We start from the raw sequence: 18,590 nt of genomic DNA, 5'->3' as shown, positions 1-18,590 counted from the left end.
AACAACACCTGGCACGTGATAAGCTATATGTTAGTATTAATTTTTGGTGGTAATTATTTGTGTTTGTAGATTGCCTATTCCCCATTTCTCTCTTTTTTTTTCCCTCTTGATTTATAAAAGCTTCTTTAGATACTTTGACCCTTTCTGTTGGAAATAGATTTTATCATTTACCTTTTAATCTCTTTGTTACACTTTGTCATACAGAAATATTAAAACTTTATTGTAAGTTTTATTACTCTTTCTTTGATAGCTTCTAGATTTTTATGTCATGCTTGGTAAGGGCTCTCCCAATAATTATAAAAATATTTCTTATATTTCCTTGTACTTTTATAGTTTGTTTTTTTTTTTAGCTTACGATCTTTAATTTTACCTTTGATTCCCTTTTGCTTATGGTGCCAGGTGGGTGCCAACCTTTTTGTGCATGTGGTTCTGAAGATTTTATTATTTATACAGACATTTATCTTTTGTTGGCTACCTGGTAGCACAGAAATTGCATATAATCAAATCTCTGACTTGTTCCTAATAAATAACATGTTAGCAGTTACAAGAATGTTTATTCAAAGTTGAATATGAATTTTGAGCACATATATCCATCTCTTTTAGGTTGAAACAGATTGAGACAATTTTTAAATACCAGTAACAGGTACTCACATGTATGCACTTAACAAATACCAACATTTTGCTAACTTTCTCTAAGTTGCCTTTCTGTTGTAGAAACTTACCAAATTTATTTTTAAATCACTTTCACTTATTGTATAACAATTTATGACATTAGGGTGACTCCTAATTGTTATGGCAGAGACACCATATGCCATCCCTATCTTGTAGCTTCCTATACTTGACCCCCACATGCCCATACGGCCTTGAGTAACTCCAGAAGTATAGGCATTATGCCAAGATAAAAAGGTTTTTGTTTTAGTCAGTATCAAAAAGCTGTATTATCTCTTTTATTTGAAGATGTGGGGAGGAAAAACATTTTTATTTAAAACATTCAGTCTTGCGGTGCCTGGGTGTCTCAGTCGGTTAAGCATCCGACTGTTGGTTTTGGCTCAGGTCATGATCTCATGGATCAGAGGGTCGGGCCCTGCATAGGGTGTCTTGCTCAGCAGAGTCTGCTCGAAGATTCTCTCCCTCTGCCCTACTGCCACTCACTCACTCTCCCTCTCAAATGAATAAATCAGTCATAAAAAAAAACCCAAACATTCAGTCTTCCCAATAAGTTTATGAGTGAAATGTTCCTTTTCCTACTTTATAGCTCAGAAAATTACGGCTCAGAAAGGTTAAGTGATTTCCAAAGTCATAACTGGCAGAGCTGGGTTTTAAACTCTGGTATAATGCTAATGTACTTGATCATTATCTCTTCCCCAGGAAATAATAACTGGTCATTTTGGTTCAAAATCATTTATTTTTTTAGTTTGTCAGGTGGTGTAGAATATTGACAAGTATTGGTTATCACATTGGTTGTGTGATTTTGGACAGGTCATTTGACTTCTGGGTGCTAATAGTAGCTTGCATGGTAAATTATTAGATTCAACTAGGTGGTTCGTAAGGTTCATTGGGGTTCCTCAGAACTGAGTGTTTACCTCTTTATATTGTGCCTCATCCTCATTACCCCTTGCAGCTATTGCCTTTTTTAGTTTTTTTTTTAAGATTTATTTATTTTAGTAAGAGAGAGAGAGAGCGAGCACGTGCAGGGGGAGGGGCATAGGGAGAGGGAGAGAGAGAATCTCAAGCAGGCTCCATTCTCAGCGTGGAGCCTGACATGGGGCTCGATCTCACAAGCCAGAGATCATGACCCCAGCCAAAACCAAGAGTCAGACACTTAACTGACTGAGCCGTCTAGGAGCACCCCCCCCTTTTTTTTCTTATATGGATTATAGCCTTGCTTTGCAATTTCAAACTTAAAGGATTCATGATTGAATCACAAGTCCTTTACTAAAAAAAAAAAAAACACATAATAATTTGGGTGCTTAGTGGGTGCTGCCATCTTGTGTCTACCATTTTGTGAGACAAAAAGTTAAAAATTAGAAAAATTAAATCAAAGTATTTTTTGTTTTTTGTTTTTTGTGAAAATTAAACAAAACAGTTATTTGATTTAGTGGCCTAGCAACCTCAATGAAATAGAGAGGACAGTGTCAGAACAACTTGGACATTTGTTGATCCCTCCTGTTATCTCTTAGTAAAATTAAGATGTGTAAACTAATGTGAATCTATATCAGGGTTATAAATTATTATATTTCAAATTAGTTTTTGAAGAGCTAGTATAAGATGTGAATGGTTTTGTGATGCATGGTTGGCCATATTATCTCTTGGTGCTTACACCATACTATATTCAGTTGTTTCACCTTAAAACTGTACTGATCTGTTTATTGACAACAACACTGTCAAAGGAACATGGAAAAGCTATGTAGGATTTTTAGAGCTGTTTATTTGCTATAATATATTCATTTGCACTAGAGAAACATAAAATGAAACTGACTTTAAAAACAGATGACACTGGAAGAATTTTGGCATTTCATATGTCTTTGAAAATAGTCATTCTACCCTTCATAGACATTTGCTTTTAACAGACCAATGTGGGTTTCTTTGAAAATGTTAAATGACTTATTACAACCTTTTGTTCTTTTGTACTCTTAAAAACCTAGAGTGTGATCATTATTCACAACTTCAGTCTTCCCTTAAGTCCATAGAGTTGTAGCTCTGGAAGAAAACTCTTCTTGGAGTTAAGCATTTTTGGTCACAATCTTAGGCAAACCTTTTTTTCCTTTATCTATAAAATAAACAGTTATCTCCCTTACAACACTGACCACATACTAAATTCTTATTATATGTTAGTTCCCTTTTTTCTTCTCCCCTCTGCTTTTACTGCTTGCTAAATTCGCTATGTGCCCTGAGTGACTTCAGGCTCACAAAATACATGTCATAATTAAGCATTCTGACTCTTGTTTAGGACAAGAAAATAATAAATTCACCAACAGTAGCATTTTTAATTTCTGAATTACTATATAGTGTTCCATTTCTCTTGGCTATTTTATTAAAATATTTCCTTTCGTTTTAATTTTAGGCCACTGAAAGGTATGATATATTTGATCCACAACAGTCCTCAGCCCAGGAACCTACAGTGGTGACAAGGACATGGGACTCCTCCTGCCAGATTCCAGATGGTTCAATACACTTGACATCCTGGCTGACAACTGCGAAAAAGAACCTTGGATTACTTTATTTTATTTTTGTGGGACACCACAATCCCAGTTCCATAGGATACGTCAGGTAACCTGTCTGAACACTTGAGAAAAACACATCCCTTTTCTTTCAAAATCTTACAAATAAAAAGCAAGGAACCAGAGTATTTTAAGAAATGCCCTTTCTCTTAATAACCTTATTGTTTTGAGAATGAGCCAATTAACTCTGGCATGGAATATAATTAAGGAAGACTTTTAAATTCAGTTTAGTCTACCTGTGACTTTAGAATCTATTTCTCCCTCTTTTTTTTGTTTTTTAACCTTTTCAGATTGTTTATGGACTTTTGAAATTTGTGTTTAGATATTTTTTGTTCGTCTGTTTAGATATTGTTATTATGTTAAGCGATATATTGTGGCAGTCATTTCACAGTATATGTGAGTATCAAATCATTATGTCATGTACCTTGAACTTACACATTGTTATATGTCAATTATATCTCAAGCTAGAAAAAAATATAAGTTGTTGACATCAAGTTCTCCTCTTCAATATCACATTTCTCACAGGATCTAAATTGATACTTGTCCCTCATACATTCCTATCTGATATCCAGTATAAAGTCCCCAATGTTTTCTTATCCTCACTAAAGATATGAAATATATTAGCATCCTATGGATTTGATTTCCTCAGTGTCTGGTAATACATGTTGTTAGGCACTGAATCACATTAGTCAGGAAAGTTTTCAATGCTTGATTCCTAATGCAGACTATTAATGCACATTCCCAACTGTGTTTTGTATACAATGTTGCTGTCTATTTTTTTTTAATTATTTCCTTTTGGAATTGAAAGAAAATTTAAGAATTTTAGAACTTTAGGAATCTAAATGAAGGCTATAATATGAATACATTTTTCTTACAGGATGATACTCCTGAAATCCTTTTAGATAAAAAAGATTTCTCATGTCATCTAAATATGTATTTTTTATAACTCTGCAACCATTGTCTTTTACTTTGATATGGCTCACTCCTTAATGTTTCTTAAGACCCTTTAAAAGGGAAATGTGCAGGTACCTGGGTGGCTCATTCAGCTAAGTGTCTGCCTTTGGCTCAGGTCATGATGGGATCGAGCCCTGCATAGGGCTCCCTGCTCAGTGAGGGGGTCTGCTTCTCCTCCCTCTCCCTCTGTCTACTGCTACCCCTGCTTGTGCTCTCTGTCTGTCAAATAAATAAATAAAAGTCTTTAAAAAAAAAAAAGTGATATGTACATCAGAATTACCTGGTATCCTTATTATAGCTCGTATCTCGTTGTATTATGCTTTTTTTTAATTTGTATATGTCTGCCACTAAGCTCTGTACTCTTTGAAAGCAAGAATTTTGCTTCTGCCTTTGTAAACTCAACATTATTCCTGGACCATAGAAGGCACTTAGTCAATATTGTACAGAATTTAAGAAATGTTTCAAACATTTCAAAGAATTTAAGAAATGTTTCAAACTGAATTTAAATTTTTTTCCTTTCTTGCTAAGGCTTCAAGTTCCCTGTAGAATTCTAAAATAACCTTTGCTGATGAGGATGTCTGATACTGTTACTGTAAAAAATGAAACTGAAACAATGAAGGATTTGGAGGCAGAAGTGAAAGATACAACCAGAGTTGAAAATCTTATCAAATCAGAAAACTATGGGAAGATTTTGGCAGAGAAGAATGAACGTTGTATTGACAACCATATTGATTTGCAGGTAAACAGGATTTTCTCTCTGGCTACAAATACTAAATACTCAAGATATAGTTATACTCTTTATACCAAACTCACTTTCAGAATTCTAAAAGGTTAAATTGATCCTTTGGGACATGTTGACCGGCTGGTTTTTTAGCGGTCTGGATTAGCTTGTTGAGTGTAGCTCTTTGAATTGCTTATATCTTTGATTTGCTTTGTATTTACTTGTAATGTAATTGCTTTTATTTGTATGTGGCCAATATGTTTTTTATTGGCTTTCTACTTTTTCGTACCATTCTGCACCTGTTAGTGTCGTGAGAGTTCAGAGTCTAACCTAAGAGCCCTTAAAAGAGAGCAGAATAAGCGTTGAAAACTATAGTTCTCTTGGCAAAAACAACCCTCCAGGGAAGCAGTCATCCATGACTAAGAAAAGTAGTTGGTGGGGAAAAAAGAAGTCACTTGAGGCTTTTGTCACTACACATATATGATGACAGAATTAACCGTGGAGAAGGCTTTTAATTCCAGACATAGTTGGAAATTGATGAGTTGGTCAACAGATTCAAGATAGGTAAAAAATTATTTCAGGTAGTACATACATTCACTTCTAAGTGTTCCAGTTATCTTCTTGCTATAGAAGACGTTACTGCAAAACAAAGGGTTAATAATTTTTAAGCACCATTTTATTTTTTAATATTATATGATTTGTGAGTCAGAAAGAAAAAGGGCTTGGCTTACTGAACTTCCTATTGCACAAGGCATCAAAAGTGGTTTTTGCTGGAATTTAGCTGACAGATGGGCTGGCGTGGAAGGTCCAAACTGTTTCACCCACATATCTGGCACCTTGGTGGGAACGGCAGAAATGTAGTGTCGGCTGGAACTGGGAGTGCCTGCCTACGGCCCCTCCAGCATGGGAGGCCCAGGGTAGTTAGACTTACCATGTGACAACTCAGGGGGTCACAGAAACTGTTTCAAAAGCCAAGCACAGCTGCAAGCGTTCTTTTGACCTGGCTCAGAAGTCCCAGAATGTCTATTCCACTGTTGTCTTTTGATGACACACGTCAGTAAAGTTAATCCAGATGTAAAGGAAGGCGAATTAGAGCCTGCTTCTCAGTAGGAAAGACTAATCTGCCACAAAAAACTTACCTTAAAATACTATTTTTAACTCACTTGTTTTAGTTTAGCCCTATGGATAAAGAATTCTGCTTTTGGAGAAAATATTTCATCATTACTCTCTCATTCTTAATACATCCTGGAGATCTTGAGGGCTACATGAGGGCTACTTTGTCTTTGTTTGTTTTATAAGTAAAGAAGATTCTTTTAAAAGTTATTTCATACCTTCGTTCAGTCAAAAACGTTATTCCCCAGTATATGCCAAAAATGTGTTAGAAAATGAAAACAACTCACACAGCTATAAAAAAGCATTTAGGCCCCACTTATCAAGTATAGTCAAGTGGTAATTACCTAAGAAATTGGGAGAAATCACGTACTTTTCCTAGGCATTTTTAGTAATAGCACTTTTTAAAACAAAAAATTGCCAAGCCTGCAATCACTATACTTGGTGATGGCAGTATGCCAGTATCCTGATTGAATCAGAGAAAATCTGCAAAAATTCTATTGCATTCATGATTGAAATAGTAGAAGATTTCGTTTTAGTCCCTTTTTTACACCTAATGTTCACTCTTCTAGGTCATGCTTATAAACAAGTGATTAATTTGGATTATTGCGTTTCCTACTGTGTCTATTGTGTTGCCCTTGGCAATAAGCACAAGAACATTCTGATGATGACTGTCGAATCATGGCCCAATTGTTGATATTATAGGAAAATTTCATGCATTACGCAAACGCTTATTGAAGGCCTATTCTATGTCAAGGAAATACTGTAGTAAGCAAAAATGGCATGGTCTCTGATATCATATTCCATATAGCATCGTGACTGTATTAAAGGTTGGGAAGAGGAACAAAGAGAACATGAGAATTCATTTAATCCATTGAATGCTATATTCACAGTTTATTCAAATGTTTATTAAGAATTTACTATGTGTGAGAATATTAACTCTGCTTGGAACAACTGTGTTAAGAGAATAGAATCTTGTTAAGAATCTGGCTAATATAAAGTTACCTTTTAACTTAATATGGAATTACTCTTTATGAAATGCCTTTCTTCTAACATACTAGTAGACAGTTCATCTTTCTTTGGTACCTCTAAGATACTGCCTAAAGATTTAATTTTAGTAGCAGCTATTGTTAGGGGCACCTGGGTGGCTCATTCAGTTAAGAGTGCAACTCCTGATCTCAGCTCAGGTCTTGAACTCAGGGTTGTGAGTTCGAGCCCTATGTTGGGCTCGAAAATAGCAACTGTTATTTTTACTCAAATTTAGATGTATGTGCGAACTAACATAGGTTTCCCATTAAGAATTTTGAATAAACCAATATATTCTCTACTTTCTTCTATATCATTTTGAAAGTGAACTACCATGAATAAACTTATGTCCACTTGTCTTGCTTCAGTACAGTAATACTTGAAGTGACCTAGGAAAATGAAAATGTTTTCCTCAACAATCATACATTTTATCCATTTCCAAGTCTTAATTTCCTGGCCATCCCCTTAGTATTTTATTTAGAAAAAGTCATTTTTTTAAAAGATATTTATTTATTTATTTGAGAGAGAGAGAGAAAGCAAGAGACAGAGCACAAGTGGAGAGGGAAGGGCAGAGGGAGAGGAAGAAGTAGACTCCCCGCTGAGCAGGGAGCCCAATGCAGGGCTCCATCCCAGGATCCTGGGATCATGACTTGAGTTGAAGGCAGACATTTATCCAACTGAGCCACCTAGGTACCCCTAGAAAAAGTCATTTTTAAATGAAGGGATATATTAGCTTCTTTAATACTATGAAGACATCTTACGATTTTCTACTATCTGTTAAAGATAGCATTTACATTAAAAATTTCATCCAACTAGGGAGAAGCCAGCAAACATTGGACATCACGGTGGATAGTTACAAGTAGAGACTGTTAATAGAGCTCCTTAACCTTTGCTTTTATAAATAATTCTACTTGCGTGACTCTCTACTTTTAAAAAATTTTAGTTCTGTTTTTTATTCAAAGTTTTGTTTCAGGTTATAATCTTTTACAGAATTTTAAGGATTACTTCCTTAAGAATACTTTAGTGCTAATTCAAGCAATCTGTGTACATTAATATCGAGAAGTTAAGTTACCCATGTAATTGCTATGGAGTTGTTCTGAACTAATAATTATGGTCCCAAATAATCGTGCATAGTTTTTGCTTAGTAACTTTTCTAATACCACATGCTATTGCAAATCTTAAGTTGCATATTGGACTTTCTATGATTATGAAGTATTTAGAAGACAGAGGTGATGAGGAGCCAAATTTCTAAATTTTGTTTGACTACAACTGATATTTAATATGGGGTGAATGGTGGGGGCAGGGGAGGAAGTGTTTGCTTTGGTTTTCTTTGTATAACTAATTTATGTGACGTCTGATGTTTGGTTTTTCTCAGCCATAGAATTTTCAGATTAAATTTAGAGTAAATTAATTGTGTTGATTTTTTTGCAATAATTTATTTGAAATGTAAAATTAGGAATCTTGTACTCTACTTACTTATTAATGGGTCATACTCAACTTTCCCATTCTTATACAGTTGTATCTTTTTACTTGACAGATGTTTTGTCTAGGTGTATTCATCCGTGTACATGTGTACGTAAACACGATCCAAAACATATTTTAGAGCAATTTAAGCAATGGTCTATCGACAAACTATTTATTGAACAATAGGATGGCCAATTCAGTTTGTGTTGGTTACCTTTGTTGTGGAGGAAATAACCGATTTTTGTTAACAACTAGGCCTTTATGTGCCAAAGTGCATGAACAGCTTCTGACATATATGAGTGAATTTTCCAGACACAGAATCAGTTGAAGTAGGTGTTTAGTATATTCTCAGTTTCTGTAGCAGGCCCTTTGATAATCAAGATGAGACTCTTACATCTTGTATCCCTGAGTTAGTTCCAATGCATATCTTTAAAAAGGGGAAGATGGGGCATGTAAGAGACAAGAAAGCAATGGCAATCTAATAAGGTTATCAGAAAAATTCAAGGTATAGGTACACTTCAACAGATTAATGGGCATTAAATTCCTTAACTGATGAAACATGCAAAGAAGTTTTTATTTGACGGGTTGAATAAAAGTCTGTTTATACAAAATCATACATATCTTAACTGTTTTCTTATTTGTCTAACAAAGATATAAAGGATGTACATAACATACCTGGTATACAGTTAGAGCCTAGCAAATGGTAGATTCTCTTAACCGTATCATATTTATAATCATTAGCATGTTATTAATTATTTAATAGCAATAGTACAACTGTATGGCTCCTCACATTGGTCCCTTTATTGTCACACAACATCCTTTTTTTAGTGATAAAATAAAAAAACTTACTTTTTGACATAAGCTCCCCAAAATTTCAGTGCAGTTTTTGTTCCTTTGCATTAAGTTCTAGATCTGTATACTGTACTTTTATTGTCTTTTATTAATATTTAATGAGTTCAACTTTTAAAACTAAAATTCACTTCCCATAGTGCACTTTAATTTTTAAATTATTTCAAGGACTTGGTACTCTTTCTATTGAACCTGGGTTATATGCACATAAAATAGCTAGCACTTATAAACACATTTGCTTTTCACAGTGCTTCATTATTACATGTATAAAGAAGTTCACTTCTTACAGATGTAGAAATCTTTTTACATAATATTTTACTTCCTCTAATAAATTCCAATAGGATGCTGAGATCCTTTATCTTTAATATAAGGGGTAACTGTAAACCAGATAAGTCTGTGAGTTTATCCATGGACTTTTCCTTAGAGTCTAAGATTTAGGTCTTTGGATATTTAACCCTGTGTTCTTTTGCCCAAAGTGTTAAATGATATAAACCAATTAGTGATTGGTGTTGGTTTGTCGGTTTATTGATTTAAAAGTCCTGTCTTCCAACTCAGAAAACTTTATGTTTTCTATTATTCCAGTGGAAATGATCAGCCCAACTCCGTGGTTTTTATTGCTGCTGACCTTTAGCTAGACATTTAACATTTCAATTCATTATCTCCTCCCACATAATTACCATTAATCCTTACTATTAAAGAGTACTGAAAATTAGTAAACTCTTCAAGGTGTATTAGGAGTCTTAGTTGAAGCATTTCAACCATTATAATTTATTTTGTTCATAGTAATTACATATAAAAATGATCCCCTTTTTGAAATAGATTTCCTCTTAATTGAGGGTCTTTAATTGGTGGCTGTTTTTATGCTAACACATAGTATAACTCGTAAAGATTGTTCTTTCTTAACAGTACTTGTCACAGTTCATTGTTCCACGTTTTGTTTTTTGTGCTTTTTTCAGTTTTCTTTTATAATAAAGAGCCTTCAAACAGATCTAAACTATTCTTAGTAGTACAGGGAAAGGTAAGAAAACTACTGAAAACTATTAGACCAAAAGAGACATTTATGGTAAGGAAAAAGGAAAAAGAAAAAAAAAAAAAACCTATGTACCATTTCTTTATATTAAGTTGACTACATAGATTTAAGTTTCTGTTTCTTTTGTTGTTGTAAAACTGTCTGGTTTGGCGTAGCAATTAAGGTACAAGTAATGTTTTGAGAATCCTTCCACATTCATATTCTGAAACAAATTGTAGATCTGTTTAAAGTTCCTTTATTGTAAACAAAAGACCAAAGTACTGAAATCATCAATGATGTTTGTTTTTATTTGCCCTCAAAATTGATCTACAGGGCAGTAAATTTAAGAATAGTTTACATTTATTGTGCTATTACAACTTAACCACTTATTCCTAAACCTCAGTTTTTCTCCAGGCTAGTAGCTTGTAGTTCTGACCCATTTCAAACTGAAGTTCTTTAAGCATATTTCATATTCTGCATGCATTTATTGGCCTAATACATGTCTTGTATCAAACAGTGTTAATTATAAATTGGGGACCTTGTCCCTTAGCATCTTTCTAGAGATGTTAAGGTCTGTTAAACAACCTGCTAAATTTTTACTGTGACAATAAAATTCTGGTAAAAATGAAAAGCAAAATAGAGAAAATCAATGAAACCAGGAGTTGGTTCTTCGAAAAGATCAACCAAATTGGCAAAACTTTAGCTAGATGGACTAAGAAAAAACAAGACTCAAATTACTAAAATCAGAAATGAAAGTGAGGACATTACTACCAGTTCTACAAAATAAAAAGATTATAAACGACTGTGGTAGTATAAATGCCTGTGCACCAACAAATTGGATAGTGTAGATGAAATGAACAAATTGCTAGAAACATAAAACCTAAAAAGACAAAATCATGAAGAAACGAAATCTGAAAAGACCTGTAGCTAGTAAAGAGATTGAATCAGTAATCAAAAATCTTCCAGCAGAGAAAAGCCCTGGACCTGATGGCTTTACTGGTGAATTTTACCAAACATTTAAAAAAGTAATACCAGGGGCTCCTGGGTGGCTCAGTTGGTTGAGTGTCTGACTCTTGATTTTGGTTCAGATTGTGATCTCAGGGTCGTGGGATCAAGCCCCACATTGGGTTCTGTGCTCAATGGTGAGTCTGCTTGAGATTCTATCTCTCTCCTTCTCCTTCTGCCCCTCCCCCTGCTCTCTCTTTCTCTCTCTAAGATAAATTAATATTTAAAAAGTAATACCAATCCTTCTCCAACTTTTCCAAAAAGTTACAGAGACGGAAACTCTTCCTAACTCATTCTGTGTTTCCAGCATTACCACGATACCAAAGCCAGACAAAGATACTACAAAAAACTAAAGACCAATGTCCTTTATGAACATTGATGCAAAAATCTTTAGCAGAATATTAGTAAATTGAATTCAGCAGCATATGAAAAGATTATATGCCCTGACCAAGTGGGATTTAATCCTGAAATTCAAGGATGGTTCAACATATAAAAATCCATCAGTACAAACACAGTATGTTAACAGAATGAAAGGAATAAAACATTCGATCATCTCAATTGATGCAGAAAAGGCATTTCACAAATTCAGCACCCTTTTTTGATAAAACATTCAAAAAAACTTGGAAGGAAACTGCATCAACATAATAAAAGCCATATATGAAGAACCAACATTGTTCATACTCAGTAGCAAAAGACTTAAAGCTTTTCCTCTAAGATCAGGAACAGGGCAAAGATGCCTGCTTTCACTACTTCTATTCAACATAGTACTAGTAAATTCTAGCCAGAGCAATTAGACAAGAAAAAGAAATAAAAGGCATCTAAATTGGAAAGGAAGAAATAAAATTTCTGCAGATGATCTTATATGTAGAAAACTGAAGATTCCCTAAAAAGTCGTTAAAACTAATAAATTATTTTAATAAAGTAGCAGAACACAAAATCACACACACACACACACAAATGGGTTGCACTTCCATACAGTAACAATGAACAGCCTGAAAAGGAAATTATAAAAGCAATTCGATTTACAATAGCATCAAAAGAATAAAATACTGGGACATCTGGGTGGCTCAGTTGGTTAAGTGTCCAACTCTTGGTTTTTCCTGAGGTCATGATCTCAGGGTGGTGAGATGGAGCCCCACATCAGGCTCTACACTGGACATGGAGCCTCCTTAAGATTTTCTCTTGCTCTCCCTCTGCTCCCCCTTAAAAAAAATCCAAGAGAATAAAGTACGTAGGAATTAACTTAAGGAAGTAAAAGACTTGTACAATGAAAACTGTATAATGTTGCTTAAAATGACATAACTAAATGGAAACACATCCCATGTTTATGAACAGATTTGATATTGTTAAAATGTCAGTACTACCCAAAATGATCTACAGATTTAATGCAGTCCATATCAAAATCCAAATGACATTTTTTGCTGAAATAGAAAAACCCATTCTAAAATTTAAAGGGAATCTGATGGGACCCAGAGTAGCCAAAATAATTTTTCTTAATTGAGGATTATTTGACATACAGTATATTAGCTTCAAGTATACAACAGTGATTCAGCCTTTGTATACACTGTGAAATGTATACCTCAATAAATCTAGGTAGCATCTCAGGATACAAAATTAATATATTATTGACTATATTCCCCATGTTGTGCATAACATCCCCTGTAACTTACTTTTTAATTGGACATTTGTACTCCTTGATTCCCTTTACTCATTTTGCTCCACCCTACACCCACCAAAACAATCTTGAAAAAGAAGAACAAAATTAGAGGACTCACACATCCTATTTTCAAAACTTGTATCGAAGCTACAGTAATCAAAACTGTTGTACTGACAAAAAGACAGACTTACAGACCAATGTAAGAAAATAGCCCAGAAATAGACTCTTGCATTGCATATATGGTCAAATGATTTTTGAGAAGGTGCCAACACCATGGAGAAAGATAGTCTTTTTAACAAATGGTGACTGGGACAGCTGGATATCCACATGCAAAAGAAGGAGGTTGGAGTTTTACTTAATGCTGTATATAAAAATTAACACAAAATGAATGAAAGACCTAAACATAAGAGCTAAAATATGAAATTCTTAGAAGAAACAGGGGGAAAAGCATCATGACATTGGATTTGGCAGTGATTTCTTAAATATGACACCAAAGGGGCCAGCCAAGAGGGCTTTTTCAGTCCCTAACTGACCCTACCTCCAAGACACCCCAGTCCCCAGGCATACCTGCTACAATCTGCATACCTGAGAGAGAACAGGCCTTGGAGCTGGGACTGCCAGACCTGTTAAAAGTTGACAACTTTAAGGAGGTCAAAGGGTGAAAACTACAAAACCACAAAACATACTGAAGAAGGTGTGGGTTGATATCCCCAAGATTCTGCATCTCAACAACCTCCCAGCTGATGCCAGCATTGGCTGTTGACAGGCTAATGGGCTGTACTTTGAACAGTGAGGACATAAGATGCCTAAGAGAAAAGCAACAACACTAGTAAAGGAAAACAACCATTAAGCTATGGAAGCTACGCCAACCAAATGATTAGTCACACCAGACTCCTTGACCCTTGGGTGTTTCCAGCAAAAACACACACAGCCCAGAGCAATGATATGCTGATCATGGCCCCACAGACAACAGGAGGAAAGCCACTAGGCTGGTTCAGTATTACCAAAGAGGGAATGTGGCATTCTCAAGAAAAGAGTCAATGCTGAGATCTGAGACAAGACTATATTAGTCTTCTGGTGCCAGACCCAATGCCTGGGAACTTGAGAGTATGTGTTTGGGTTCAGAGTGGATGGGTTTCCTTTTGAAAACCATGGACCTCCTGAAAACCTTAAGAACTTAGGGAAGAAATGCCTTGGAGGAGAGGTGCCCTCTGTTAGTCCCATTGACATTTCTTCCCAAAAAAGATCCTGAGTTGGCAAGAGAAGCTCAAAGTAATGACCCACCATTTTGGAGTTAAATTCATTAAACTCAAAGATTCAGAGCTAAAGTTTCCAAAGTTCATCTGAGCACTCCTTCCATTTTCCAGATACCTACGCCGATGGAAATGAATTACACAGGGTCACCTGGAGAGCCAGTGGCATGATTGAGACTCGCCTCTAGCCTTCTACCTCCATTTGTTTTTTCCAGAGCAGTGATACCTCATTTTTGCCCAACTACCCTAAAAGCACCATCTGTGTTTCAGTGCATTTTCCAGCGAACTCAAGCTCTTTTTGCTGAGTCTTGTAGATGTTACATTGCAAAAATGAGGACACTCCAGGGGGCATCCCTGTCCGAGGCTTTGACTTGCATCCTAGTTTGTGAGACTTGTCTGATGAGAGATAAGATAGGGTGTTCTCAAGATGGATGGGTTTTAGAAAGGGAAAATAAAATGCTAAACTCACATGCATACATGGCACAAATTGGCTCAGGAAAGATACTCAGCATCTCTATCAGGCTGATGAGGGGAGACTAAGGACAGATTAGTCCTTTGTCTTTAACATGATTCTTGCCATAAGTAGCTTTTCTCAGCTGAAAACTACCATGGAGGCTTATTCCAGGATGGCTAATCAAGATTTGTTAGGCAGTGTTGGCCTTGAGTTAAAAGTGGTTTGAAGACCATCTTGCTGTGTGCCCTGAACCACCTTGCTTTCTTACTGCTTAGTAGAGAGGCTCTACTAGTCCATGAAAGGTGCCAGCACAGATGGCTCCACCCTAATCAGGATCATGGTCACTGAAGATTGATCTTGTACAAGTAAAACAGATGTTCAGTCAGGTGTATCAGAAGACTGTAGGCACAGTGATTGCAAGTGACACTAGTGGAGATTAGCAAAGGCTCCCTCTGGCCTTTGTGGGCCAGTAGGAGGTATTTTTTAAATGAATGAAGCCATTCAAAGATTATTCTTCAAAGAAATGACTGACGCCATGCAGCAATATCAATTATCACCTAACCCAGAGAGCTTGTTACTAAGGGCTGTGTCAGAGTAATGTGCTTGGTTTGCACTTGTAGTTATTGCCTTAATTCCAATGTTAATTTTTCTCCATATACAATCAATGTAAAGTCATATCTCATAGTATTTATAAAGCATAATTCTCACTGGTCTTACTCTAATCAGAGTACCAAAGGGAATATAAATCAAATCTCTAAAAGGGGGAGGGGAATTAACTTGGGACAAAATGTTGGATTTAGCAATGACTTCTTGGATATGACACCGAAGGCACAGGTAACAAAAGAAAAAAAGACAAATTTGACTTCATGAAAACTTTTTTAAATTGTGCATTAAAAGCCATTGTCAACAGAGTAAAAAGGCAGTGGCAACCCGTAGGAGAAAACATTTGTAAATCGTGTATCTGACAAGTGATTAATAACCAGAATATAGAAAGAATTCCTAAAACACAACTATGAAACAACTGTATTCAAAAATGGGCAAAGGACTTGAATAGACATTTCTCTAAAGAAAATCTCTGAATGGCCAATAAGTACATGAAAAGATACACATCATCATTAATCATTAGGGAAAAGCAAATCAAAACTACAATGAGATACTACCTCACACACCCATTAGGATGGATATCAAAAACAAGTGTTGGCAAAGATGGGGAGGAATTGAAACCTTGTACACTCTTGGTGGGAATTTAAAATGGGACAGCCACTATGGAAAACAGTATAGCAGTTCTTCAAAAAATTAAAAATAGCATTACCATATAGTCCAGCAATTCTCCTTTTACGTATATAACCCCCCAAAACTGAAAGCATAATTTTGAATATATATTTGTATGCCCTTGTTCTTAGCAACATTATTCACAATAGTTGAAACCTTGAATCAACCCAAATGCATCCATCAACATATGAACGGATGAGCACATTTTGGTGTATACATACAATAGAATATTACTCAACCTTAGAAAGGAAGGAAATTCTGCAGTAGGCTGTAACATGGATAAATCTTGAGGTCATTATGCTAAATGAAGTAACCCAATCACAAAAGGCAAATACTGTATGATTCTACTTACATGAAGTACTTCAAATAGAACATTAAGACAGAAAGAAGAATGGTGGTTGCCAGGGACTGTGGGGAGAGGAGAATGGGAGTTATATTTAATTAGGTATAGAGTTTCAGTTTTACAAGATGAAAAAAATTATGGATGTGGATGGTAGTGATGGTTGTACAATGTTATAAATGTATTTAATATTACTGAACTGTATACTTAATTGTTAAGATGGTAACTTTTGTGTGTATTTTTCTGGTTAAAAAAATGGGAAAAAGTTAAAGCATGCTTTAAATAATAAGATACATTTTTTAAGAAATTGTGTTCTTATTAAAGCCAAATCTGGCTGCCAAATCGATACCAAAATATAAAACAAAGGCTATTTACTTTAATAAACAGAACTTGTTTTTCTCTGCTTTGTTCTTGTGTGTATATTATGTAATTTCAGTTCTTTGCTATTTGAAGTGAAATTATAACTGATTTTTATTGAGTAATGCCACTTTGGCAGGTTATAATCTACTTATGTAGTAGTGTATTAGTTTTCTATTGTAGCAGAGCATATTTCTATAAACTTAGATGCTTAAAAGAACATCCCCTTGTCAACTCACAGTTCTGTAGATTAGAAGGTAAGTTGGGCTCAGCCAAGTTCTTTGTCTAGGGTTTCACAACGCCAAAATCCAAGGTGTTGACCAGGCTGGGCCCTTATCTGAAGACTTGGGAGAAGAATTTGCTTCCAAGCTCATTCCAGTTGCTGGCATAACTTAGTTCCTCGCAGCTAGCTGTAAGTCTGAGATCCACGTTTCCTGACTGACTTCTCAGCCAAGGGCCGCTCTGCTCCTAGAGCCTGCCTACAGTCCTCCCACAGCCTTTCCATCTTGAAGGCAGCAATGGTGTGTCATGTCCTTCTCACCCTTTATTTCTGACTTGCCTTTCTGCTTCCAACTAAAGTAAACTTTAAACTTTTAAAGGGCTCTCCTGATTGGATCAGACCCAGCTGAGTTATCCCTGTTTCTTAACATCAATTTATTTGGGATTTCAGTTACATCTATAAAACCCCCTTCACAGCCTTACTTATATTTAGATTGGAGTTTGATTAAATAATCAGGGGATGGGAGTTTGGGGAAGCCATCTTTAGTGTTCTGTTTGCCACAGAGAGTATTTGATCCACTAGAAGGTTTTTTATAGGTCTGATGTAAAGTGCACTAGACTGAGGTTCTGAAGGTCTTGGGTTCTGTTTGACTGTTTAGTAATTCTGAACTTGGACTATAAGATTCTTGAGACCAGAACTGTCTTACTTATCTGTGTAGCCCCAGTGCCTGGCAGTGTCTTGTATATAAGCAGGAACTTAGAACATGTTAATTAAATGAAGTCAAACTCAGATAATTTTACCTCTCTCTTTTCTTTTCATCTTCATCGTCATCAGAGGTTCCTACAGAATTAAAACTGAGCTGGTGAATGCATGTATAAGTCTATGAAAACTCTAAATCATTACCATAGGAATAACATACAGTATCCTCACTTAATTTTTTTTTTTAAGTTAAATCTTACGGCTAGTGAGCAGAAGTAGGACATTGGTCTTCTGACAGCCTAGATTCCTAACCTTTAATAACCTATTACATATATATAGTGCTTTAGGTTTTACAAAACCCCTTTTTTAAATCTGCCTTTTAATGAACCTATTCAAGAGCCTTGAAAACTAGTACAAGTAGTATGAGCTTTTATACAGATGAGAATAAACTGAAAAATTCGACCAGGACCACCTACTTATAAGCAAAGCTAGAGATTTAAATTCAGCCCTCCTGCATAGGAAATATAGCTTGTATTTGCCAATTCCTCATCTCTTTTATTTTAAAGTTTTTTAATAGAAAGTTTTATACCCCTGATATTTAGAATTATAAGGGATGACTGAGGATGGGAGTAAGTTACAGATTCTTTTTTTCTTCTAATGCCTTAGAACTCATTTAGTTTTGTGCATTTTCTAGTATTCATCTATTGATTTTCTCCCACTTTTTTGCCTGTAAGCCCTCACTCCATTATGTAGCATAACTTTTTAATTCTGTTTTTAGACTGTTAGAAATCCTCTTGACCAAATTAAAGAAAGTAAATGGGAACAGAGGACAGTCCTGACATGTAGAAGCTCTCGTTAGGGAGCACTGACATGTGCATCTGCATGCACTTAATGTGCCGCTTCCTTCTCTGTAAGACATGGAAAGTCATTTTTCTTTATTTTTTCTATTTTCCTCTTGTTGTCACTGCTAAATTTGTAG

The 18,590-nt window shown here is 35.4% G+C and overlaps 1 protein-coding gene across 6 annotated transcripts in view; it reads left to right on the top strand.

Moving 5' to 3' along the window:
- Nucleotides 1-3,131: 3,131 nt before the first annotated feature.
- R3HDM1 (R3H domain containing 1) overlaps nt 3,132-18,590 on the top strand; it is a 131,849-nt gene continuing 116,390 nt past the window's right edge. For all 6 annotated transcript variants that reach the window (XM_025856837.2, XM_025856818.2, XM_025856795.2 and 3 more), the window contains exons 1-2: nt 3,132-3,270; nt 4,704-4,914. In XM_025856837.2, coding sequence (XP_025712622.1) covers nt 4,744-4,914 — 171 coding nt within the window. In that variant the 5' untranslated portion in view covers nt 3,132-3,270; nt 4,704-4,743. The remainder of the gene's footprint in view (nt 3,271-4,703; nt 4,915-18,590) is intronic.

This window comes from Callorhinus ursinus, unplaced genomic scaffold (genome assembly GCF_003265705.2).
Source record: "Callorhinus ursinus isolate GAN/ISIS: 27379988/994484 unplaced genomic scaffold, GSC_fseal_2.0 scaffold2, whole genome shotgun sequence".
Lineage (NCBI taxonomy): Eukaryota > Metazoa > Chordata > Mammalia > Carnivora > Otariidae > Callorhinus > Callorhinus ursinus.
This window is presented reverse-complemented; position numbering and strand designations above follow the sequence as displayed.